The 19,740-nt window shown below is 38.3% G+C and overlaps 2 protein-coding genes across 3 annotated transcripts in view; one reads left to right on the top strand and one right to left on the bottom strand.

Moving 5' to 3' along the window:
• Positions 1 to 19,740, bottom strand: part of LOC127529990 (uncharacterized) — a 798,609-nt gene that overhangs the window by 403,234 nt on the left and 375,635 nt on the right. The window lies entirely within an intron of this gene.
• The window catches only part of taf2 (TAF2 RNA polymerase II, TATA box binding protein (TBP)-associated factor), a 384,123-nt gene that overhangs the window by 242,082 nt on the left and 122,301 nt on the right, over positions 1 to 19,740 (top strand). The window contains exons 18-19 of the mRNA XM_051935579.1: positions 13,876 to 14,016; positions 15,447 to 15,557. Of these exons, the coding sequence (XP_051791539.1) occupies positions 13,876 to 14,016; positions 15,447 to 15,557 (252 nt within the window). The remainder of the gene's footprint in view (positions 1 to 13,875; positions 14,017 to 15,446; positions 15,558 to 19,740) is intronic.

Genomic DNA, 19,740 nt, shown 5'->3' with positions numbered 1-19,740 from the left:
AAATCCTTTCACATCCTCAACAGCATACAAACACCTTGCGTGACTGATTGAAGATTTCAAATTTTGATTCATTCGTCCATAGTATTCCACAGCCAGTATTTCAAGGTCCTATTTTGTTCTTTAAGGAATGATTTTCTTACTGCCATACGACCTGTAAAATATGCAGCACAAAGTCCCATCTTCACAGTAGAAACTGAGACTTGCTTTTTTCGACCACTGTTAAGCTGTTGTGCAGTGAGGCACCTCTGCCTCAAGCTGGTGACCTCAGAAACTTGTCTTTTGTTTGGGTTGTGACTTTGAGTCTGTCAGAGCTCTTCCTATCAGAGTTTCTCCCAGTTTCCAATTGCCTTTGTATTTTATGGGACTGTACTCACTGCAAGTTTGATTTTTTTTTTTCTTTTTGGAATTTCTCTAATTACAAAGGCCCACAGTTCTATGGGTAATAAAACTCTAATTTCATTTGTTAATTTCCATTTTCTTGCCATTATCACTGGAATTTTCAACTTTCGACAGTGTAATATTGTCCAAGTAGTACTTCAGGGGGTATAGTAACATGGTTTGTTCCAACTCTGCTTTAAGATAGACGAGGGTTTTTAAGTAATCAAGTAAGTTGGAACACCTGTGCAAATTGTTTGCTTCAACTTGCAAGGCATAATTAGTTTAATTGCTGCAGAACATCTGTAGGTTGTAACCTATTAGTTGTTCCCTGAGGAAGGCCCATTTGTAATATTCTGACATTTCCTTTTGTTTAGTTTTGCTGACCTTATCTTTAAATTTAAACCACTAGCAGTTTACTGCTTTTGTTTCCTCCATTTTAGGTCATTCATTGCATTTCAGCTGATTAAATTTGAAGAGAAACTGGAAAAACTGAGGTAGTGACCGGTAGTGTGTGTGTGTGTGTGTGTGTGTATGTATGTGTATGTATATATATATATATATATATATATATATATATATATATATCTATACTAATAAAAGGGAGGCGGGTTTGCGTATCGCGTCATCACGCCTCCCACGTAATCACGTGAACTGACTGTGAAGGAGAAAGGACGGCCTTATATGGCGTTCGTTTATACAACAGCGAACAGGCTGTGTAAAGGCAGCTTCACAAAAAAGCAGATCCTTAACAAATTGTTATTGGTATATTTTCCCTCAATTTAAAAAGGTTTTCTTTTCTTCTTAATTAAAATTTAAAAGCAATACTTCACCGCTGCGAAGCCCCTCTAGCGCTGACGTCCGAGGTTCGATTCCCGTAAGGGAGTGCAGTGAGTGTGTACGCCTGATGAGCCAAGAATTAGGGCGAAACACGTGTCGCGTACTCTTTGCATTATTTGATAGTAAACTATTTTCAATCATTCTATGATCTGCTTCTCACAACTGAAGGCACCGTGGCTGATGTTAGCTGACTTGCTGGCCAACCATAAGCGTTACCTGGTAGGTAACCACCCATACAATCAGATTGTGATTCAAACTATGAATGCCGTGAATGTAATTACCCTGATCTACATGCTAGAGAAAACCTCAATGAAGAAGAAACAGTGTGTAAGCATACATATTAACACATGTGCAATTAAACGTGTGCATTTACGGGGTGATTTCTCAGGCTTAAAAGCTCGCCTTTTATTAAAAAGGTAAATGCAAACTGTTTTCATTCTGAAGGGCACAAACCACGTTGGATTTCAGCCGTTAAACGCGCAAAAATGTCGGTACACCAGATAAATAAGCGCAACATATTATCAGTTGTATTGTATGCTTACAATACATATAGAAATGTGTTAATCGTTAACTAATAGTATGGGATGGTGTTTTTCAACTCGCGCCTTGATTTAAACGATTCCATGTCTTGGTGGGTTTGCGTAGCTTATTGTCAATATCTTTACACCTGTTTTTAAGACTTATTGACTGAAACGGGCTTTCACGAAAAAAGTTAGGGCTTTGCTACAGGATACACCCTCCACAAGTTAAGGAAGTAAAAATAAAGGTATATATTTCTGTAAATAAAGTGTTTTTTCTTATTTATTTGAGAAAAATATAAAAAAACACAACTTTAAAAATAAAAATAAATTAACAAACAATGAAGACTCATTAATGTGTTTGTCTTGCGGTCTTGTATGTATATTATCATCCAGTTGACGCTCAGAACCAGCCAACTCTATTTAATTTCAAAAGTAACAGTGGTGCTCAAACATAAAGAATGCTGGCAGTCACCTGCAGTTCGCCCTCTGGTGGTCATTCGGAGCGTCAACTGGATGATAACATGCATATATGACCACAAGATCACCCTCCACCATACCCAGAAGGGGGTGGGTTAGGGTTGATCAATGAGAAACATGTGTACCAAGTGTTATGAATCGCTCCAGCCGTTCAGAAGTGATGCTGGAACATACATACATACATATACACACACATGCATTGACTTAATGAAACAGGACAAACTTTAAAAATCAATAGACGTTGGCACTGTATCTGATCATGTTAAGCTCTAATGGGAAAGCGTTCCCTGTGTGGGGAGAAAAGCACATGGCTGTGATATCTCTGGCAATCAGTAGCTACCCTGTAAAACACACATAGCTTTGATCTCTCTCTCTCTCTGAAAAACGTTACTCCTTAACAGTCTGTAGATGATAATGTAAACAGGTATAACTAGCTAATCAGAATCAGAATATCTTTATTGTCATTGTAACAAATACAACGAAATTAGGTGCAGTGTCGAAGTATAAATAAATATAATTACAAAAGGACAAGAAAGGATAAGAAGAAATAAGGTAGAACAAGTGGAAGCAAGGTGCATTGCAACACATGGTGAGACGTAGACTAATTCAAACAGAGGTTTGCGAGGGTATAAGGAAGGCCCCCTCCCCCTGCAATCGGCCCACAGACACTTTGTTGGATTTGCATAAATACATCGGTACCGCAAGTGAACTACAGTAATCCCTCCTCCATCGCAGGGGTAGCGTTCCAGAGCCACCCGCGAAATAAGAAATCCGCGAAGTAGAAACCATATGTTTATATGGTTATTTTTATATATTTTAAGTCCTTATAAACTCTCCCACATGGTTTATAATTATTCCCCGTACAGTTATACAGCATAAACCCTTTATATTCTCTTAGTTATTAGGTAAGATTCGTTGAAATTATGTATGTAAACACAGTTTATATACTACTCACAAACATACGTATCATATATCATTGAGGAGTTTTATTTAATACGTAATACAGTTTTAAACATATTGTAATTGAGTAGGTAATATCAAAATACGTGAAAAATCTATAACATGTAAATGCTGTACATAAAACCAAAATGTTATTTTAAAGATACTGTAGAGCGTCTCCGATATCACATTTGTTATAGCCATTACGATAGACAGGCCCCCGGCAATAAATACCAACAATGCAAGGAAAAAATTGTATAAAATGTGTGCACAGTTACAATAAACGTACATACATGTACTAAGTACGTAGAAAAATAGTTTTGGGTACTCACCAACTTGTTAGATAACGATGACATTTACTGCACTGTCACAGCTGTTCTAAAGGAGCCTCTTCAGGCGACTGTGTAGCACCACCGTCGTCTTCTTCCACTGAAGGTGTACTAGGCAGTGTTTTGCATGTAAGGAACACCGTGATGGGCAGTTGCTGGCGCTGCTTTTTCATTTGTGTAAAGAGGTTCCTATACACTTCCGTGGCGCCGTCAAGAGCATTTTTAAATTGCAAAGAACTAATCATTTGCGGGTCTCATTCTTCAACTGATGTCTGGAGATCTTTTGCCATTCGTAGAATGGTCGCGAGACGCTCGAGAGTTAGCACAGCACCCAGGAGCTTAACCGCGTGCTCTGATTGGGTAGCTTCTCAGCCATCCGCCAACAGCGTCCCTTGTTTGAATTCAAATGCACCCCTTGTTTGAATTCAAATGGGCAAATCAACTGAGGAAGCACACGTACTGTAGACCGCAGACATCCGCGAAGCAGTGAAAAATCCGTGATATATATTCACATATGCTTACATTTAAAATCCGCGATGGAGTGAAGCCGCGAAAGACGAAGCGCGATATAGCGAGGGATCACTGTATGGTACTTAACACAATGGGAGAAATTACAAAATCATCCGGAAAGTTCAAGCAAATTATAGAAAACAACCAGATCTAAATCCGTTAAGTAATTCTCTCGTGAAAAGCAGACAGACATAAAGCGGACAGACATACAGATAGAACGCGCTTGGACCGCGACATTTTTAAAACCATTTCTTAGCGAGCACCTATGGGCCATGGATAACCTACAATCCAAATTTTAAGTCCCATGGTTCGGGAGATTTCGTGATGAGGGAGTCAGTGGTAATTGGCCTTTATATATATATATATATATATATATATATATATATATATATATATATATATATATATATATATATATATATATATATAAATAGTACACCCCCAAAATTGACGGGGGTTACGTTCCTAGAGCACCCGCGAATTGTGAAAAACCACGACTTTTGGATGTGGTTAAAAAATGCCTTTTAAATGCCTATTTTTGTAGTTTAAACTCTAAATACAGTATGCCCCCAAAGTACTTTAATTTCGTTGTAAACTCAGCTTAATACATTAATACATTATCTTAAAAATTACCTTAATACATTACCTAAAAACAGAATGTAAAGTTAAACCCATATACTGTACATTACTGTACTGCTATGTCTCCCCCGGTGCTAGAATGTAACCGCTATACGTACTGTAATTCATGTAAGCACGTTTTCTTTGGTATGCGCTGTCGTTTTCTTTGTTATAAGTAGAGTATATACATAATAATTTCATTTAATTAAAATACAGTAAAATGTACGGGTACTCACCAATGACGAATGATATTGATGATGAAGTAGCTGTGCAGTATGATGCAGAGGATTTAAAACTCCTCGGGTGGCGCCTCTTCTTCAGGCGCTTCAGGAGGAGTCGTATCTTTGGATGGGTCTTCTTCTGGTGGGGTTTCGTGCTGGCTTTACTTTATAGGTTTCAGGAACATTGTGATGGGAAGTTGCTACATTGTCTCCTGTAGCGAACTGCTGGTACAATTTCCGTGCTTTCTCACGGATGATGTTACCGTCCAAGGGGATGTTATTCTTCCTGCAGTCGGTGATCCACAATGCCAGGGCAGATTCCATCCGTAACGATATTTTTACTCCTTATGGTCGTTACCTTTTTGGCATTATCACAGAAATTTACAGATGCAGTACTCCAGATCGCTGTTTCATTCTTCTTTATGTAGCGCGCGGTGCTTGCATTAATACCATAGTGGCGCGCTACTGCAGCATAACTTTTTAGTTCCCGGAGCAAATCCAGTAGTTCAACCTTCTCCTGGATTGTTTTAAACTTCTTCTGGCGCTTAGGCTCAGTGCAAGATACCTTAGAAGGTGCAGGGCGTTTTGCCGACATCTGGTGCGTTTAAGAATAACAAAATGAATACAATAACAAAAAGGAAAGCACAAGGACACTCAGCTGGAGACACGTCACAGAGCAGCAGTCAATCAGCAGCAAGGAGAAATGAATAACGCTGTCGGATTGACTACTTTCCCAAACCATGTTTCCCTCAGCGGTGGTCAACCCACTCAGCTGGATACGCATCACAGGGCAGCAGTCAATCAGCAGCAAGGAGAAATGAATAATACTCTCGGATTGGCTACTTTCACCATCCCAAACTGCGTTTCCCTCAGCGGTTGCTTCCTGTTTTCTCTACAGCACAGTATTGCCACGAAAAAAGCCATAAAAAATTGCGGAGGATATTTTTGCTTTCCGCTAACAATTAATAGTTAGGTTCTAAAGAAAAATCTGCGAATAACTGAGTCCGCGAACCCTGAACCATGACTTCGCGGGGGTCTACTGTACAGTAATCCCTCACTATATCACACTTCGACTTTCGCGGCTTCACTCTATCGCGGATTTTATATGTAAGCATATCTAAATATATAACGCAGATTTTTCGCTGCTTCGCGGGTTTCTGCGGACAATGGGTCTTTTTACTTCTGGTACATGCTTCCTCAGTTGGTTTGCCCAGTTGATTTCATACAAGGGACGCTATTGGCGGATGACTGAAAAGCTACCTAATCAGAGCACAGTTAAGTTCCTGTGTGCTGATTGGCTCAGCGACGGAGTGCTGCATTAACCAGGAAGTCTCATCTCACTCATTCAGCATTAACGTGCTCCTGCTACTGCTTCAGGGGCCATGTCCAAGCGCCAACAGAAGATGCAAATATTTGCAGAAAAGGTAACAGTTTTGGATATGTTGAAGGAAGGGAACAGCTACACCGCTGCAGGACACCATTGCGGCATCAATGAGTCCATGATTCTTTTTATTTAAAAAGGAGGAAAAGCATATAAGATCTACGGCCTCAGTGTCCTTTAAGCAGGGCGCAAAATGAGTTGCAAGTGGACGTAATAAGGCAGTAGTCTGGATGGAATCTGCTTTAGGGATTTGGAGAACTGCCGGAAGGAGAACAACGGCGGTGCTACACAGTTGCCTGAAGAGGCTCCTTTAGAAGAGCTGTAACGCTCTTCTTTTTTGTGCAGTAAAATTAAACTCATCGTTATCGGACAAGTGTCATTGTTGGTGAGTAACCATAATTAATTATCTACGTACAGTACTTATTACATGTACATAGTTTAGTGTCACTGTACACACATTTTACTGTATACAATTTTTCTTGCATTGTATGTATTTATTGCTGGTGGCCTGTCTGTCGTAATGGCTGTAACATATGTGATATCGGAGACGCTCGATATCTTTAAAATAATATTTAGGTTTTACTGTATATAAACTGTGTTTACATACATAATTTCAACGAATCTTACCTAATATCTAAGAGAATACAAAGGGTTTATGCTGTATAATTGTGCGGGAAATGTTTATAATAGTGTGGGAGAGTTTATAAGGGCTTAAAATATATAAAAAGAACCATATGAACATATGGTTTCTACTTCGTGGATTTTCACCTTTCGCGGGGGGTTCTGGAACGCAACCCCCGCGATGGAGGAGGGATTACTGTATATATATATATGTATGTATATATATATATATATATATATATATATATATATATATAATTATACTAACTGTGTAACAGCACGTATTGAAATCGTCAGAACTACCCTGGGCATCTCTCTCCTAAGAGGATTTGTGTTGCTGACGTGCTCGCTTCATTTGTGCATTAGCAGCTAAGCGACTGTCTTTCTTCAGAGGTTTCGTTTTGCTGGTGTGCTGGCCTCGCTTGCGTATTCTCTGAGATGGAGCCCTTACCCCGACTCTGCCTCTCACTTCTGGGCCGGACTGAGACACACACTTCCGCACGGAGACATTTATATATAAGATATATATATGGCTGTTGGTGTCAAAAAGACAGAATGAGTCCCAAAAATACTTGGGATGCCAACCCGGCAACTCTATTTCATTTCAAAAGCAACGGGTGCGGTGGTGCTCAAATGTGAACTCAGCATATGCAGGCTTAAAAACAAGGACACTTCAATAATTAAAAAGACTTTATGACTAACACACTCTGAACCACACCTGATGATGACACCTGGTAGGCTGTCAAAAGCTTAGGAATAAGAAACTATTTTAAGATATGTGATTCATTTTCTTCCTTTGTGGATTGCTAGCTACAGATATTCAAACCTTACAGACATTTGCTTCCATATATAATCTTTTAATTTGTAAATGTGTATTTCTCAGTTCATTCATCTATTTGTGTGTGCACTGGAGTAACAAGAGTCTTTTTTTTATTGATTTTATTGTAATCGCACAACATTCCATACAGATAGATCAATTTTTACAAAAATAGGATTGAAAACAAATCAACCCCCACCCTTGAAAAAGAGAGCATGGCCAACAGAGTAAAACTTAAAGCTAGCAAAAATAAGTAAATTGATGAATTAATAAGTGGATAAAGATAAATGGAGAGAGAAACTGCTTCCTCAGTGCTTTAAGAGCTCAATCTAAAGTCTACATGCCAATAGTGTAGTTAAGGCAATTACAGTTTGTTTGTTCTTCTCCACTTCAAGCCCATCTGGAAGTACACCAAACACAGCTGTTAATGGGTTAGGAGGGATTATGATAACAAGGCTGTCTGAAAGGCATTTAAAAATTTTGGTCCAGAATGATGTTAATTTGGCGCGTGCCAAAAACGTGGCCCAATGGGGCTGGAACTTGATTGTAGCATTCGCAGGTTGGATCTTGCCCTGGAAACATTTTAGACAATTTTAAACGAGACAGATGTGCTTGATATATAATTTTGAGTTGAATAATTGTGTGCTTTGCCCATATGGAGCTTGAGTGAATTCTCTGCATTGCTACCTTCCACTCCTTTTCTGAGCTGTTGAGTGAGAGATCCTTTTCCCACTGTCCTCTTGGATCTTTGAAAGGGAGGGACTGTAAAATGGCTTTATATATTGCAGAAATGCTGTCTGAGTCCTCGAAACTGAGCAATATTTTTTCCGATAGTGAAAGAAATGTGTTGCTGGAAAGTTAAATTTGGAATGTAATTGTTCGTAGGATGCAAAGACGTTGTCTTTGTACAGAACTCTAAGTGATTTAATCCCAAATGTTTTCCAGATATTAAAAACTGCATATGTTTGCGAGGGTTGAAAAAGGTGGTTTTTGTGCAGAGGTGTCACAGATAAAAGCTTCTCTATCTTAAAATGCTTCCTACATTGGTTCCATATTCTGAGTGAGTGAAACACAATTGGGTTGTTAGTATATTGGTGATAACTTGAATTTCTAGGGGCACAAAACAGGGAATATAAAGAAGTACTGCAGGATTTTATTTCTATATCGGACCAAGCCTGTGTATGTTCATCTATTTGTGTCCGTGACCAGGTTTTTATAGCTTGTATGTTTGCTGCCCAGTAATAAAACTGAAAGTTAGGTAGAGCCGTGCCACCTTCCGCTTTAGGTCTTTGTAGGGTCACTCTTTGTATACGTGGATGTTTTAAATTACAAATAAATGAGGTTATGATTGAATCTAATTTCTTAAAAAACGATTTATTGATGTATATTGGAATGTTTTGAAATAAAAAGAGAAGCTTAGGAAGGATGTTCATTTTAACAACGTTAATTCTTCCTGCTAAAGTGAGATGAAGGGTTGACCATCTGTGCAAGTCTTGCTTAATTTTTTCCATATAGACGGTGAAATTTTATTGATGAAGAGCTTTATGTTTACTTGTGATGTTTACCCCTCAGTGTTTAAACTGATCTGTGATGATAAAAGGGAAGGTGTCCAATCTAATATTGTATGCTTGAGAATTCACTGGAAAGAGCACACTTTTTTTCTAATTAATTCTGAGACCAGAAATCTTTTGAAGTTCTGTTAGTGCTGTTAGGACTGCAGTCACAGTATTTTGTGGGTCTGATATATACAGTACCATATCATCTGCATATAGAGAAATTTTCCCTTCAAGTCCTTCTCTGATAATCCCCTTTATCTGATAAGCATTTCGACAGTGAACTGCCAGAGGCTCAATGGCGATTGCAAAAAGTACTAGTCACAGGGGGCATCCTTGTCTTGTACCACGTCCTAGTTTAACTCTTTGATGGCGGATGTCGACTTTTGTCGACAGGAGGGGTTGAGGGCGAATGTCGACAAAAGTCGATATCCAGGGATAGAGGGCGACAATCAGCTGTTAATGGCGACAAAACTCACTGTCACGTCGCAGGCATTCCCTCTGTGCTTGGAGGAATGCTAGACTCATTGACTCTGCAACTAATCGTTGCGTGTGCTTGAGTTGCGAAATGTAAACAATGGCAAGATGGCATCGACATGTCACAAGGGAGCGAAGCGAGTGCAGAAAAGAGAACACTCGGCAGACAATGTTTTGCGCATTATCGCGGAGTCGGACTCTTGATTTTTCAGAATCAGATTTTATTGACAGTGATCAGGAATCGAGCAAGAGAGTGAGAAGCCGGCATCAGCTGATCGGACACCAGCCGATGCCCCGCCAGCTGATCCGCTGCCAGCTGTGCGAATTCGCGCAGCCAGTGCATCTACGGCAAGGTTCGCGTGGGAGGAATACACAGACATTGATCCGTGACTTCACAAGACGGCATGGCTTGCTGTTGGACACGACAGATCACCAGCTGCTGAACTACTTCAGGCTGCTCTCTCCTGATGCTGCTTTTCAGCTACTGTCAGACGAGACAAACAGGTAGGCAGAGAAATTTTTTGAATCACGGGCTGCGCTTGCATCACATTCTCGTTTTTCAAAGTGGAAACCCACAACAAAAGACGAGATGAAGCGCGCTGTGGCATTACAAATAGAGATGGCGCAGAACTGGTGATATAACTTCAGGGAGCATTGGTCCAAACGTGCTTAGTCCCCTGGTGGCTTTGGACAGGTTATGCAGCGTGATGATAGGTACGTGATTCTGCAAAGTTTTATTCACTTCTGTAATAAACAGAAGCAAATCCCATGGGGTGAGCCAGGCTATATAACGCCATGCATAAAGTTCAGCCCCTGCTTGACATTGTGGAACCAACATAGAAACAATTTTATCACCCTGGCTGTGATTTGTCTGTGCATGAATCTATGATAAAATAAAAGGGACACCTTTTTTTCTGCAAATATATGCCAGACAAGCCCACAAAGTATGGCATAAAGGATTTTGTACTGGCAGAAGTAAACACTGGTTTCTGCCTGAAAGTAATTACATATACAGGAAAGTATTTCTTTCAAAGAGAGAACTGTCCCTTGACAAGTCAGGTTGTGCTGGAGCTGCTTCAGGGCTATGAACATTTGGGTCATGTTGTGTACATTTGGACAATTTTTTTACATGCCCAGAATTGTTCATGGAGCTACAGAGCAGAGGAATTGGAGCTTGTGGCACAGTGAGGGTGAACAGGATACACATGAAGCCAGACAGGCTGAAGATGAAAAGAGGTGGCAATACGGTTTTCATGTGGGCAGAAAACTTGGTGTCAGTGGCATGGCACGATGGCAAACGGGTGACTTGTCTCTCTACAGTACACACTAACAATATATGTGAGAAAGTGCAGCAACAGACAATTGAAAAGGAGGCACCAAAGCAACACATATTGTAAGCAGTGCAATGTGGCAATGACTGAAATTGGCTGCTTTGAGCAAGATCAGACTTTGCAGGACTTTTCTGTGTAAAATGTATGTGATATGTATGTGAAATCATAGAGTATGCAGGCTCATACAACATGCAAGACAGTAACATCTGTCAAAAGTAAATATTTTTTGTTGACTTCAATTGCTTTGTGATCTTTTTTTAAAAAAAGTTAGTTTTTGGAAAAATATTCAGCCCTGGGAGAAAAGAAGCAAAAAAAAATTTAGCCCTGAAAGAGTTAAAGTAGTCTGAATTAATGTTGTTAATACAAACTGAAGCTTCTGGATTGGTATACAGTAGTTTGATCCATGCAAAAATGTTCGTGCCAAACCCAAATTTTTCCAATGTAGTGAAAAGGTAGTTCCATTCAATCATATCAAATGCCTTTCCTGCATCCAATGATAATAATATCTCTGGGGTGTTTGACTTTGCAGGTGAATATACACTGCCTGGCCAAAAAAAAAGTTGCCACCTGGATTTAACTAAGCAAATAGGTACGAGCCTCCTATTGGATAATTACTGCATGGGTGATTATCTTTCAGCTGGCAACAAGTTATTTAACCCCAACTGGTGCAATGAGTTGCGTCTCATTTCTTAAACAATCATGTCTAAAGACCCATCTCGTGGCTGTGGAAAGATGTTAGTGTGTTTGAGAAGGGTCAAATCATTGGCATACATCAAGCAGAGATAACATCTAAGGAGATTGCAGAATCTACTAAAATTGGTTAAGAACTGTCCAACACATTATTAAAAACTGGAAGGATAGTGGGGACCCATCGTCTTCGAGGAAGAAATGTGGTCGGAAAAAAATTCTGAATGATCGTGATCGGCGATCACTTAAACGTTTGGTGAAATCAAATCGAAGAAAAACAACAGTAGAACTCAGGTCTATGTTTAATAGTGAAAGTAAGAGCATTTCCACACGTACAATGCGAAGGGAACTCAAGGGATTGGGACTGAACAGCTGTGTAGCAGTAAGAAAACCACTAATCAGTGAGGCAAACCGGAAAAAAAGACATAAATTTGCTAGGGAGTATAAAGATTGGACTCTGGAACAATGGAAGAAGGTCATGTGGTCTGATGAGTCCAGATTTACCCTGTTCCAGAGTGATGGGCGCATCAGGATAAGAATAGAGGCGGTCAGACTCTACTATCATCAATGCAAGATCTTGGTGAAAAATTAATGCAACACTGGATGGAACTAAATCTTGTGACATTGCAGAAGCTTATCGAAACAATGCCACAGCGAATGCGTGCCGTAATCAAAGCTAAAGGCGGTCCAACGAAATATTAGAGTGTGTGATCTTTTTTTTTTGGTGGCGACTTTTTTTTTGGCCAGGCAGTGTATTACATTAAACAGGCGTCGAGGATTGGAAGCTACGTGTCGGCCTTTAATAAATCCAGTTTGATCTTGTGATGTTACTGAAGGGAGCACTTTCTCCATCCTTCTAGCTAGGACTTTGGAGAGTATCTTAACCTCATTATTCAGAAGTGAAATTAGTCTGTATGATGCACATTGTAATAAGTCCTTATTTTGTTTAGGAAAGACGGTGATTAATGCTTGGCGAAAAGTTTGAGGTAGAATTTAATTGTCTCTAGCTTCTGTGAATGTTGCTAATAAAAGTGGAGCTAACGGAGTTGAAAATTTCTTATAAAATTCGACAGGGTAGCCATCAGAGCCTGCTGTTTTCCCACTCTTAAGTGACTTTATAGCATCTAATAATTCTGATAGTGCCAAAGGTTTATCCAATTCCTCATGCACTAAGATTATCTATTTGTGGTATCTGTAATGCATCTAGAAATACATTAGATTGTGTCTTGTCTTCTTTAATCTAAGTAGAATATAAGGATTTATAGTAGTCTCTAAATGTCTGCATTATATTTTTATGGTCAATGATTTTGTCTCAGTTTGTGCTGGTGATTGATGGGATTGCATTGCGAATTTCTTGCTTGTGGATTTGTTGAGCTAAGAGCTTATTAACTTTCTCTCCATGTTCATAGTAATGATGTCTTGATTTAAAAATGAGTTGTTCAGTTTCTTTAGTTGTTAAGAGGTTGAGTTCGGAATGCAGAGCCTGCCTTTTCCTATGAAGTGCCTCACTTGGACACCTGACATGTTCATGATCTATTCTAGTAATTTCGCTGGTTAGCTCTGATACCTTCTTGGTTTCTAATTTATTTATTATGAGATAATCTGTCCTCTTAAGAACGCCTTCAGGGTTTCCCAGAATATTCCTGCGGAGACCTCTGAGGATGTATTTGTCTCTAGAAAAAACTGATTTGTTTTGATTTAAATTCTGTACAGTTCTCGTCTGCTAATAAAAATGGGTTAAGATGCCATCTGCGAGATGAGTATGTGGGTCTGCTAATAAAAGTGGGTTAAGTTGCCATCTGCGAGATGAGTATGTGGGGCATAATGATTTTAGCTCCAAGATCAGAGGGATATGGTCGAAAATAACAATAGTGTCGTACTTGCAAGATTTAATTAAATCTTGTAACAGGAGTCTAGCCCATATGAAAAATATAGATTTTGTGGATGTAATGGGTGGAATCATAATAAATTATTTTTGACCTTTTCCCCTTATTAATTAAAGTACTATAAATGTTTTATTAATATGTATGATGTTTTTTCAACCTTACATGCATTTACATTGATTTGATTGAAAATTTATAGATAAATCATGTAATGTTAACATTTTAGGATACTGATTTATGTATTCAAATATTGATTTAACTCATATACCATATGCCTGTAATATGTCTTCTACAGATTGCAAGTTCTATGGTGAATACATGGACGGGACCACCAGCTATGAAATCTCTGTTTACTAGAATGTTTTGCTGCAAAAGTTGTCCAAATATTGTCAAAACAAACAACTTTATGAACTTCCAGAGTTATTTCCTTCAAAAGGTATAAATTAGCTTTGAAGTTTAAAACGTCCTCTAGTAGTATGCACAATAGTGGATTCAATGCTTTTTCTTCTTCACTGAAGAATTTTTTTTTGTTTGCATAACTTTGTTTATAATCAAACCAAACACATTGAAGACTATATTATTGTTTATTTAACTGGAAATAACACTAGTGTGTTTGTGTTTGTCATATGGATTACTACGTTTCTGTTGTAATTATATCTATATGCAGATTTCTGTAATTACTCTTAGCTCTTACTAAGTAAAGAGTACTATATATAAATAAAATAAACTGAACTGAATTATTATGGCCCATATGCTGTCCATTTAAAATCCCAATATAGTGAGCATTCAAAGAACTGTGTATGTAATTGTTTGCAGTTTAATTTCACTTGGTAAAGTTTTATTCAAATATATTCATTTTGTATGTCTTTATTTTAAATTAATTATTGAATAGTTTCCATATATTTGTATAGTTCTTTACCATACAAATAGAAAGTTAAATAGTTTATACATTGTTTTTCTGTGGGAGTTTTTAATTGTTTAGTTGCAAGACCGTTGACGTTAAGTTGTTTTTCTGATGTTTCACAATGACTTTCTAACTTCATTAGTGTAATCTCTATGTATATAAAATGCAACGTCTGTCTGTCTGTCCGCTTTTCAAAAGAGAACTACTTAACAGATTTAGGTTGGTTTTTTTTCTATAATTTGCTTGAACATTCTGGTTGATTTTGTGACTTCTCTCATTGCGCTATGTATCATAGTTTACTTGCAGTACCGATTTATTTGCGTGAATCCGAGAGACATGCAACAGGCGGAGGGGTGCGGGGTCCTCCTCACTAACACGCCAGCCTCGGGGTATGTACCTTACCTCCGCTTAACTAGCGAATGAGAGAACTAGTTAACAGATTTAGGTTGTTTTTTTTTTTTTATAATTTGCTTGAACATTCTGGTTTATATTGCGAGTTCTCTTCTTGCGCTAAGAATCATAGTTCTCTTGCAGGAGCGATATATTTGCACTAATCCTAGCCAGAAGCTGCAAGCTGAGGGGAAGGGGAAACATGATGTCAGGAGTGGGGAGCCAGGCAGGGCCCTCCTCACTGTCCTTTTTCACTAATACACAGGCAGAGTTTCGGGGCACGGTTAGTAACTAGTAAGTTGTGCTAAGATCTGAAAAGAGTTGTGTTTCCTCTTTCCTGATTTCTAGTTTAGTCACCCTTACCAATAAGGTATGTGATATAGCAACTCTTTCTAAAATATGTTTGTTAAACATAGCATAAAATATTAGGAATATATTGGGTAATTGGCATTTATTTTTCAATTACATCATTGTGCACATCAATATGTTTTTCTTCCATGTTAGATAGGTGTGCTTTTGTACATTTTTTCCATTCAAGTTCATTAAATCTCTCTTATATAATTTCCTTCCAGACTATGCCGGTTGCCATGGCTTTACTGAGAGATGTACACAACCTTTGCCCCAAAGAAGTTTTAAATTTTATTTTGGACTTGATAAAGTACAATGACAACAGGAAGAATAAGGTAGGGGAGGCATTTTCCTTTAATACCTAAAGCATATTTTTACTTATAACATTTGATACAAGCATTATAATACTCTAGTAGGTACTGAGCAACTTTAATTATAAAGTTAATGCCACAGTTATTGTACAGTTGCTGCTTTTGTTTAACTGCAAAACGTTTTCTTGTTCTCCAAAGCTTTTAAAATTGTGTACTGTATTAAGAAAATTCAAAATCAGAGAATTGCTTCCATACATTGCAATTCTTTTTCTTCTTTTAAACATCAAATATAAGAACATTTAGTTGATGTGTGACTCTTAATTGGCACTAAAGGATTATTACAGGAAATTATAAAAGGACTAATGTTTAACACATGTCTCCATAACTACTTAGGGATTTGAATATATTTGAATATGTTTTAACGAGAGAGTAACATGTATTGTTACTGAATATATTTTATTACGTCTTTTGAGTTTGCCATAATGGAAGAGTCAACACTTAAGTAAATTAAGCCAACAGACTTCAGCTTACCAAAACAAGAAAAGACAGATCCTTCAACGTGTATTTAGATTTATACTGTTCAGTTTATAAGATTTGCTTATTTCCAATTTAATGTTTCAGGCAGCAATTTATGAGTTGTGTGTAACTATATCCTATGCTGTACAGTATCTCACAATAGTGAGTACACCCCTCACATTTTTGTAAATATTTTATTAGGTCTTTTCATGGAACAACACTAAAAATATGACACTTTGATACAATGTAGTCAGTGTACAGCTTGTATAACAGTGTAAATTTGCTGTCCCCTCAAAATAACTCAACACACAGCCATTAATGTCTAAACTGCTGGCAACAAAAGTGAGTACACCCCTAAGTGAAAAATCCAAGACAGCAACTTTCCCCAGGAAAGTAAACTGAGTCAGTGTCAGGTGCCCTTTCAATGAAATAAGAACCACAGCATAGAGAGAAGTGTGCGCATTGGAACAGGTACACATGTCGTAAATGTAGGAAGGACGGTCCTTGCGTGTGTGTGAACTGTTAACATTTGAATTTGATGATTGCATATAGCGCTGAACGTACGTCTCTGTACTATTCTTTCCTCTGCATGTCCTGGAGTACAAAAGAAACAGCACTGTGCACCCGAAAGTGGACACTGGCAAGATCGGGGGAAAAAAAAACACGCGGTCAGTGATTACAAGCGCAAGATGTTATGCAAATGAATATGAATAATGTTGCATCTCTGCCACAGTGTTTTCCGAAATGTACTATACAGGTCATGAAATGAATAATTCCAAATGTCATATATACCTATGTCTCTGGGTTTTTTTTTTGTTTTTTTTGTTTTTTTGTCAGTGCGTCTTTGACATCATAGACCGTAAGGTGCATACTAATTCATGTGAGCAGGAACACTCAATAAAACTGAATAAAAGAAAATCAAGTGACGATGAGATATGAAGATGGCAGATTCACCAACATTTGTGTGTCAGCTTTTATCCCTCCAGATCAGAGAATGTCCAGTTTCATTGCCTCAAAACACCACTCACATCTACATTTAGTCCCAGTTTCAAATAAAAACTGTCAGTGTAAGATCCCTGGGGTGGACAGGTGTTGGGATAGTATGTATCGTGAATGTGACTGAGAGAATTAAAGTGAAAATTAAACGGCAACTTTCACAAGTACTGTAAATGTATTCCATCTGTTACAGACACAAACCAAATGTATGTTTGTACTGTATAATATTAACAATAAGAGCAGCTCACTACTGAAAACGGCAGATATAGAAGGCAGTCGGGATCAAACCGGGGACTCTTGATTACAAGTCAGCAAATTTTACCGCTATGCCACGGAAGCTGTTGCCTTACCCTTGAACCTTTTGTGAAAGTGTTTATTTGATCTTTGGACTTCAGGCTTCACACATTATATAGTTTATGCCAACATTTTGTCATTTACTACTAAAATATGAAAAATGTTTCTGTTTTAACAATGTGTTTACACAGATTATTGTAGAAACGGAACACACATGAAATGCATGTGTTCCAAATAACGATCTATTATTTCCACTCTAAAACTCTAGCACTTCACTCCCAGATAATCAATCAAGGCATGAGCTGGGGGAACTCTGTGCACATTCTGCGACTGTGGGTGGATGGAATAGCAGGCTGCTTGCTGCTTGTCTTAATCAGCATATTTACAGGACAAAAGATGCTGAGGGAGAAGTGCGAACGGATTTAAGGTGGGCCGGATCTACAAGTTTTTCATAGGCTCTGGTAATTCTAGTGTTGAAGGATGCTTTGTCCTTAAACATGATGCAATGCATGACCTTAGTGGCATGACCATAATCCAGGTCATTATACGCAAAAACATTTGAAAACTGATGGAGCCTCTCAGTAATTCTGAAATTCCATCCTTCTGATAGTGGTGAATCACCAAAGTCAAAGCGTAAATGCAAGCTTTCAGCTGTATTCTGTAGCTGAGAGGATAAGCAGCAACACTCCACTCTGTCAAGCTCTTTGCAGTCTGAGAGAGACCTGAAGAGTATATCATGAGGTGCAATCAATTGAGCAATAATACGGTTCTTGGGAATGACAACATCATGATCAGTTTCATTCCTGACCCTCACTGTTAATTTATAAGGATGCTGAGTTGGCAAGTTAACAAACCAACTGTCTACAAAAACTCCAACAGATAAAGTTGATACCCTGGGCTGCTCAATTTACACACAGTCTTCAGTATGGATAGCACTGGTGCTCATATAACTTTCAACAGGAATGCTGCATTCCTTGGGAATTGCTTCATTATCCTTTCATCTCAGAGACACAATACCAAATAGCCACTAATATTTTGTTTCTTACGAAGTGCAAACATTTCAAGTAACTGGCTGTAACCATAGGCAAGTGTCATTGTTCCTGTAATGGACATCATATAGCACATCTGGAGTATTGGTGCCAATGAAAATGGGAAAGATTCTGCTGTTTTGGATTTTAGGAATCATCAAAGCTAATATAACTACTTCAGGTGTAGTCTTTCCTGAGATATTGTATCAACTTTTACATAACCCATTCAAGGAACATTAGCACCTGTTATTCCAGCAACACCTTCAGAATTATTTCAGCAACTGGCGATCAAAATGACTTGTTAAGATGCCTTTCCTCCTCATGACTACAATAGATTGACAGCTATCTGTAGTCTACATATATACTCTATTGGCTTTTCATCAGCATTCTGGTGAATATTAAGAAATTTTACAAACAGTTCATGTCCGTTTTCTACAGAGCCATAAGCTGAATCAAGAAAACCAAGGTACACTTGAGCATCAGACTTGGGTCCCAAGTGCTTAACAATGGTTGCTGCAAGTGGCAACAGGCATTCTATAATTTGCCTGACCACTTGCTTTCGGGACATTGTGGAGTCTGAAAGCAGTAATTGAGAATCAGATTTCACTTTATTGGTCAGGTGCACTAATGTGTACTGAAAACTTGTCTTGATAGAATTGGTACAACATATAAGGACAACACAGAACACAAAAGATAAAGATAAAATGATAAAATTTGATGCAGCATTCAAAGGCAATCCAAAAAAAACAAAACAAATAGTAAGATTATAATGTCCAGGCAGTCTAGTGTGCAGGTATCCAGTTCATAGATACTGACTAGATACTTTATTAGTAAGAATAACTGCACATGGAAAAAACTGTTTAAGTGACATGTCATTTTAGCTTTCACTGCACAAAGCAGTTTGCTAGAGGGAAGTCTTTATGACAGGTGATGCCCTGGTTGATTAGGATCAGCAATGATCTTTGCAACCCTGGACTCATACAGGATTTCAGTGTGCGGTAAGGTATAGCCTATGGTCCTTTTATGGGCTTTGATGATGCATTGTAGATTGGCCTTAGCCTGAACAGAAGCAGCCCCAAACCAGACAGTTATAGATGACGACAGAATGGACTTGGTGATGGCTGTGTAGAATTATACCAGTATTGTTTGAGGGAGTTTGAATTTCCTCAGCTGGCACAAAAAGAATGTTCTCTAATGAGATTTCTTAATAATGCATGTGATGTTATTGTACCATTTAAGGTTTTGTGACAGCACAATGCCCAGAATTTTAAATGATTCTGTCATCCCAACAGCTGAGCCTATTTATAGCATGTGATACGTGAGCAGGTGACTGTTTCCTGAAATCTATGATCATCTTGTGAGTTTTTTAAGGT

This window comes from Erpetoichthys calabaricus, chromosome 13, assembly GCF_900747795.2.
Source record: "Erpetoichthys calabaricus chromosome 13, fErpCal1.3, whole genome shotgun sequence".
Taxonomy (NCBI): Eukaryota; Metazoa; Chordata; class Cladistia; order Polypteriformes; family Polypteridae; genus Erpetoichthys; species Erpetoichthys calabaricus.
This window is presented reverse-complemented; position numbering and strand designations above follow the sequence as displayed.